At 57.4% G+C, this 6,836-nt stretch overlaps 1 protein-coding gene across 1 annotated transcript; it reads left to right on the forward strand.

Moving 5' to 3' along the window:
* Window positions 1–625: 625 nt before the first annotated feature.
* Mex3a (mex-3 RNA binding family member A) lies at window positions 626–6,257 on the forward strand. Its single transcript, XM_051199167.1, has 2 exons — window positions 626–1,687; window positions 4,674–6,257. The coding sequence occupies exons 1-2, from the start codon at window positions 1,234–1,236 to the stop codon at window positions 5,774–5,776; spliced, it is 1,557 nt and encodes a 518-aa protein (XP_051055124.1). The 5' UTR covers window positions 626–1,233; the 3' UTR covers window positions 5,777–6,257.
* The last annotated feature ends 579 nt before the right edge of the window (window positions 6,258–6,836 follow it).

Raw genomic sequence — 6,836 nt, forward strand, 5'->3', positions numbered from 1 at the left:
TGACAGTCCTAAGGGACAAATGACCACCGTTTGAAGGAAATCTGAGTTCCCAATCTCACTCCTATTACATCCAGAGTTCAAGGCCCCAAGCTAAGTCATCGAAGTCTTTAGGACCCTTCCGGTCTCCCTGCTCAGCACCGCACCACCATCCTCTCGGTCCGCGCCTCCTCTTCCTCACCCGGTCACTGCACGGGGGCGCGAACTAACTCACCTCCTATCCGCGGCCTCTGAGATCCCGAAACTGGGGGGCTGGAGGAGGGGATGGTTTACTTAAGCGATGAGGGGACCATATCCTCTACCAGGAGTGCTTCCCCCACCTCAACGCCCCTACCCGGCCCCCACGCAGCACGGAGACCTGCTCCTCCCACCATAGCGGCCGCTGGCTTTGTCTGCTCTGCGAGCGCTCTCCCGGAGGCCTGAGCCTGTGGACTCCGCGATCGCGCGGGGAGGAGGGAGGACACCGCAGCCACGCGGCCGCTCCGCCCCGGCACTCATTACCATAAGAAAAAGGTCCGGGACCCGCGGGGCCGGGGAGCGACATCGTTCTACGCCTGCTCCCTTCCCGCGTACCGCCGGCTCCTGAAAAAAATCCCTGGACCTCGACTTTCAGCCCACCCGAGCTTTGCTCACGAGCGGTAGGCAGAGCCAGAGGGGCGCATCCCCTTCTTGCCCGAATTCGTCCCCGCGCCCGAGGGCGGGAAACTACAACTCCCGGCATGCCCCGGGCGCCCCCGGCGCGCCCCCCTCCCGTCAGTTCCATGCTGCTCCATCCAGTTCATTTAAAACAAAAGAGTTTGAGCGCTGGAAGGGGCTGGGCTCTATTGGGGGCCACTGAGCGACGCTCCGGGACTGGGGCTCGGTGCGGGAGCCTAAGGGGGCGTCTGCTCGGCGGAGGGTAGAGACTCCGGGTCCGAGGCGGAGGGGTGGGGGCCAGCGCCCGCAGCCCCCCACCCCACCCCGTCACCCCGAGCGAGAAGAGATCTGCTTTCTTGGTTTTGCTTCTTTTCCCCCACCCCCACCCGGGGGCTGGGGCGAGGGGAGTCAGGTTACAGGGTGCTTGGGGAGGGGGGCTTAGGGGTGGGTCTATCTTTCTATCTCGCTTTCTTCCCCCCTCCCCAGCTCTTTGTTCCCCCTCCCCACACACCCCCTCCTCTCTCCCCTCCCCTCCTCTCTCCTCTTCTCCCTTCCACCACCTCTCTCTCCCTCTCTCTCTCCCCCAGCTTTTGTTTCGCCATGCCTAGTCTAGTGGTATCTGGAATAATGGAAAGAAATGGGGGCTTTGGAGAACTAGGATGTTTCGGGGGAAGCGCTAAGGACCGAGGGCTGCTGGAAGACGAGCGCGCCCTTCAGCTGGCTCTTGATCAACTCTGCCTCCTGGGTTTGGGGGAGCCCCCCGCCCCCACGGCGGGCGAAGACGGGGGAGGTGGGGGGGGCGGCGCCCCCGCGCAGCCGGCCGCCCCCCCGCAGCCGGCCCCGCCGCCGCCGCCCGCGGCGGCCCCGGCCGCCCCGAGCGCGGCCCCCGCGGCGCAGACGCCCCAGCCCCCCACCGCCCCCAAAGGGGCGAACGACGCCAAGCTCTGCGCGCTCTACAAAGAGGCCGAGCTGCGCCTGAAGGGCAGCAGCAACACCACGGAGTGCGTTCCCGTGCCCACCTCCGAGCACGTGGCCGAGATCGTGGGTAGGCAAGGTAAGCGGGCATCCGGACGCCGCGAGGGTTGGAGTGGGGGCTTGCCGTCCCCAGTGCTGAAAGTTCACCGCTTCCTTCTTTGCCCGCCTCTGGCTCTGTCCCTTCCCGACAAAGGGGGCCCCGCCCCCTGCCCAGATTCCAAGTGCCACAAAGTTCCCTGTTACCCCAAGTCGGGACTGCTCCCAGGACCCTTCCTCCCCCGGGGCTCCGCCCGTAGACAAAGAAATATCCTGGAACTGGGAGAAGGAAGGGGAGGGGGAGCTGCCTCCCAATCCCGGGGTCTGTGCGGAGGGGGTGTCGGCTCCGGGCTGGAAGGACTGACGGAATGTACAATTACTTGGAAGTGCCTACTCTGGTATCTGCTTGTAGACTGGGGAGGGGGCACTCCTGGGACCTTCTGCGGTTGGAGTTGGGGACTCTGAGGGAGACCCGGTCTCTGAAGCCGGACTGAAGGTCTGTCTCTTTGTTGGGCTGAGTGTAGGAATGAAAGGGGGTGTGGCCCAGGGGAGGGTCCCAGTCTAGGGAGAGGTGATGAAGGAGCCCTTGGCAGAGAGGGGTCCTGTGGTCGCCTGCAGGCACTTGTGTGGGCCCTTGTGTTTGCGGAGGGTGTCTCTGAGGAGGCACCAGCCTTGGCGTGGGCCTCTCCTTCTCCGTCTTGCTTTTGTTCTGGGCTGGCCACGGCCTGGAGCCAGGGGTCTGAAGAGGAGTCTCTGAGTGAACGCGTGGGACAGGGCAGGAAGGCATGTCGGTGAAGGGACAGAGAAATCTCCACTTGGAAATTTTGGTGGTGGGTGCTTGTCTGGATGTTCTGGGAGGGGTGTTGGATTAAGCCAATGGAGTATGTTACCACACCCTCCTCAGCCCAGCATCCCTGGATGGGTGGGAGTGTTGGTAAGTACCCAAATTGAGCAGCCTGGATCTTGGGGACCCTTCCCCTCCCAGCTTCTGGGGGCGGGATTTGGATATTGCAAAGGGGCAGGGCTGAGAGGTGGAGTGGGGGAGGAGCTGTCCCACAGTGGGGAACAATGGAGGGTCTGCATTCCGCGGGAGTAGAGGAGGAGGCCAGTTCCTGGCGGTGGAGGGGAGGCGAGCAGGGGCCCCTACTTCATCCACCCTGGTATTGGGGCTGGAGAATTTGGAATAGAGAGCTGAGTGGAGGAGGGGAGCTTGCCACTCCCCTGAGCAGCGCCCTCTCTCAATCTCTTGGGGTGCCTGCTTTAGAAAGTTGGATTTCCCCCCCTTGTCAGGGACACTGGAGATCCAGAGCCTGGAATTGGGTGGGGATATTAATATCTCTACTTGGGTGAGGTCTTGGAAGGCACTAGCATTTAATGGGGTCCTTTACGCTTCTGCTTCCTTAGCAAATGTGTCTATCCATCATAAAAGTAGAATTTATTCTATTCAGAGAACATATGTCCTCCCTTCCCCCATCCTGTAAGTACATGGGACTCCTTTCCTTTCTCACCTTCCCCTGCTGCTTCAATTTGAGTGCTTCTCTGACTCTGGCCTCCCCTTCTAGAGATGCTTCAGGGTTGCAGAACCCAAGAGGATGAGGTGCTAGTTTCTATACTGCCCGGCCTCTGGCTTTTCTACTTAGTCTTCTACCAGGGCTTGACCTCCCAAATTCTCCAACCCTCAAAGATACCTAGCTCCCACTGAAGTTTTTAGATCCAAAACTTAAGAGCCAGAGCCTAGGTGCCCATTAGATGGCATATAAGTAGAGGTGGCAGGACAGTCTGTGCTTTGGTCCTCCAAGCCTCACAAATTGAACAGATCTACTACCATTAAAGCAGCAGGAATGTGGGCTTGACAACAAGTAGGACTTCTTAACTGCTAGCAGGTCTGAAAAGAAGGGGAGGAGTCAAATTTTCCTTCCTAATATATTTTAAAAGCATGTAACCAGTCCATTATGGTTAGAAAAGATACTGTTTGGAGGAGAAAGGAAAAACAAGCTTACACAGGAGCCTGCAGTTGAGGGTTGGGGCACTTGGCTTTGGGTTAATAGTGTGTTGGGAAGATGATGTACCTGGGGAGCCGAGGGAGTTTGTGAGAGTGGGTGTGTATTCATCTATAGTCTGTGCTGAGGAAGACTGAGATAGGAGAAGGCCCGTGTACAACGGGTATTCTGCTCAGCACACCAGACTGCTTGGATGAAAGGCTCTGAGGCTGTGTGAAGGCAGGCAGGTCCAGCCAGCCATTGAGGTCTACTGCCTTTCCCAACAGGTAGCCAGCCTTCCTACTTTCTCCTCCTTTTCTCTTTGTCTCTCTCTTCCTGTCTCTTCCCAGCTCTAACCTGATACTCCTTCAAAGCCCGAGCATGGGTCCAGAAATGCCCAATTCCTGTCTTCTCAGCCTCCAGTACAGCTCAGCCCTGCCCTCAGAGGCAGAGAGTACAAGAGTACAGGTCTTGGTGTGATACTGGCTTTTATTTTTCTCATCCTTGAAATTCTGACTCTTTGACCTCTCCACCCCCGTTCTCTCCTCTCCCTCAAGTCCCACACTGAGTCAGGTGCTGCAAACTCTATGGTGTAGAGAATCACAGAGATTGTGGGGCAGATGGCATGGGGAGGTCACAGCACGAGGTGATCAGTGTCCCTGGGTGAGCTAGAGCACAGACTCTTTTAATGAATGGAGGTCACATGAGTAGACTGGGTTAATGAGTTCATTGGAGTTTTGAGCAAAGATTAGGAGAGATGACCGAGAGGTTGGGGAGATGCAGGGAACGGGAGAGTGGATACTTAGGGAATAGTTTGTGAGCAGGTTTTGGGTTAGCTGCTTTTCTGAAAGGTTCTGAAGGAGATGGTATTGGAAGAGTGTATTTGGAAGGCCCCGAGAAACTCGTGCAGGGATCGTTTGGTCAAGTGGGGTGGGCTGTCTGTGTGGTTATGAGGGTGTGTCTGGAAGGGTTCCTGGGAGACTAGGATTCTGGAGACGATCCCAGTACAAACTTCATTGTCCTGTGGATTTTTCCCCCCACTCTGTTCAGGCTGCAAGATTAAGGCTCTGAGAGCCAAGACCAACACCTACATCAAGACACCTGTGCGAGGTGAAGAGCCGGTGTTCATGGTGACCGGGAGGCGGGAAGATGTGGCCACAGCTCGGCGGGAAATCATCTCAGCAGCTGAGCATTTCTCTATGATAAGAGCCTCACGCAACAAGTCTGGCGCCGCCTTTGGTGTGGCCCCAGCTCTGCCAGGCCAGGTGACCATTCGTGTACGAGTGCCCTACCGTGTAGTGGGACTGGTGGTGGGCCCCAAGGGAGCGACTATCAAACGCATCCAGCAGCAAACCAACACATACATCATCACTCCCAGCCGGGACCGCGACCCGGTGTTTGAGATCACCGGCGCCCCGGGCAACGTGGAACGTGCGAGGGAAGAGATCGAGACGCACATCGCAGTGCGCACAGGCAAGATCCTCGAATATAACAGCGATGGCGACTTCCTGGCTGGCAGCCCCGACGCTGCACTGGACAGCCGCTACTCAGATGCCTGGCGGGTGCATGCTCCGGGCTGCAAGCCGCTTTCCACCTTCCGGCAGAACAGCCTGGGCTGCATTGGCGAGTGCGGCGTGGACTCGGCCTTCGAGGCCCCGCGCCTAGGCGAGCAGGGCGGGGACTTCGGCTACGGCGGGTATTTGTTTCCGGGCTATGGCGTGGGCAAGCAGGACGTGTACTATGGCGTGGCGGAGACAAGCCCCCCGCTGTGGGCGGGCCAAGAGAACGCCACGCCCACCTCGGTGCTCTTTTCTGCCTCCTCCTCCTCTTCAGCCAAGGCACGCGCAGGGCCGCCTGGCTCACACCGCTCTCCAGCCACCTCTGCCGGGCAGGAGCAGCTGGCCGGGCTCCCTCGGCGGCCACCTGGAGAGCCACTGCAAGGCTTCTCTAAACTGGGGGCCGGAGGGCTGCGGAGCCCTGGCAGCGGACGGGACTGCATGGTGTGCTTTGAGAGCGAAGTGACAGCAGCCCTGGTGCCCTGTGGACACAACCTTTTCTGCATGGAGTGTGCAGTACGCATCTGCGAGAGGACGGACCCAGAGTGTCCTGTCTGCCACATCACCGCCACGCAAGCCATCCGAATATTTTCCTAAGCTCCCTGTCCCTGGTCTCCTGGGCCCGCTGCCCAGGGTGCTACCCTGGACTTTTAGAAAAATCAGTGACTATAGGGCAAGGTGTTTAGAAATATTCACTCGCTGGGGTGGGGAAGGGAGGCATGAGTGGCTGGGGGGGCAGCCACTTTCAAAACCTCTGGTTACCCTTTGGGAGGGGGCCAGACCGTAAGTTTTACTAGAGTTACAACTCTGATACCTCAACACACCCTTAAATCTGGAAGCAGCTAAGAGAAGCTTTTGTTTAGCCTGAAGCCGCAACCAGGACATTCTGATCTTTCCCTTCTCCCCATCCTTATGTCATTTTGCTCCTTCCTCTGGGGAGGGGTAAGTAACACAGGAGGGGGAGAATTGCCATTTGTAACTAGAGGTGCTCTAGTGATCCCCAGCCCCTCTGGTCCTGACCTCCCACCTCCCCACTCATCCTGAGTTCCCAACAGTATAGGAAGGTGGGAGCCTATCTAGGCAGATATTCTGGGGTGGAGGAGGATGTCAATTAATAAAGGGCTCACAACTCACCTGTCTTACAAAACTGGGCTAGAGATTCAGAAAGAGGGGCTTCTCTTTCCCTCCAGCGTTTTGCTTGGCTTTTTCCCAATTTCTGGGTTGCCCTTTGCTTTTTTTTTTTTTTTTTTTTTTTTTTTTTTTTCCTGTTTCTTCAGTCCCCTGTCCCCCTTCCCTCTTGCTCCGATTTCTTCCTTTACCCCCTTCCTGCCCCTTCTAGCCCAGCTTTGGAGATACCATCCTCCTGGGGAGAAAGTCTGGAGCACATGATAGTGCCCCCGGTTCCTCTTCATGTACTGGGCAACCCTATCCCCCACTCCTCCAAAGAATCAGCTCTCATTCTTGATGGAATGTAGACTCAGTGACAATTCAAGAGGGGAAACTAATAATGGGGTATGTGAAGGGTTAAAACCCCACCTTTATCATCTGTGGGCATTATACTTAGGGCGCACTTCTCCTGGATTTTATGGCCAAGGGAAGAGAAAATAGGAAAAGTCCTGGGGCAGAAGAGATGTGGCTGGAAGGGCTCCCTCCCCCT

The sequence above is a fragment of the Phodopus roborovskii genome, unplaced genomic scaffold, assembly GCF_943737965.1.
Source record: "Phodopus roborovskii unplaced genomic scaffold, PHOROB, whole genome shotgun sequence".
NCBI classification, from domain to species: Eukaryota; Metazoa; Chordata; class Mammalia; order Rodentia; family Cricetidae; genus Phodopus; species Phodopus roborovskii.

Coding starts and splice junctions, on each gene's coding strand:
- Mex3a (XM_051199167.1), top strand. CDS start 1,234: ATGCCTAGTCTAGTGGTATCTGGAATAATGGAAAGAAATGGGGGCTTT. Junction 1,688..4,673: donor CGAGATCGTGGGTAGGCAAG/GTAAGCGGGCAT, acceptor CACTCTGTTCAG/GCTGCAAGATTAAGGCTCTG.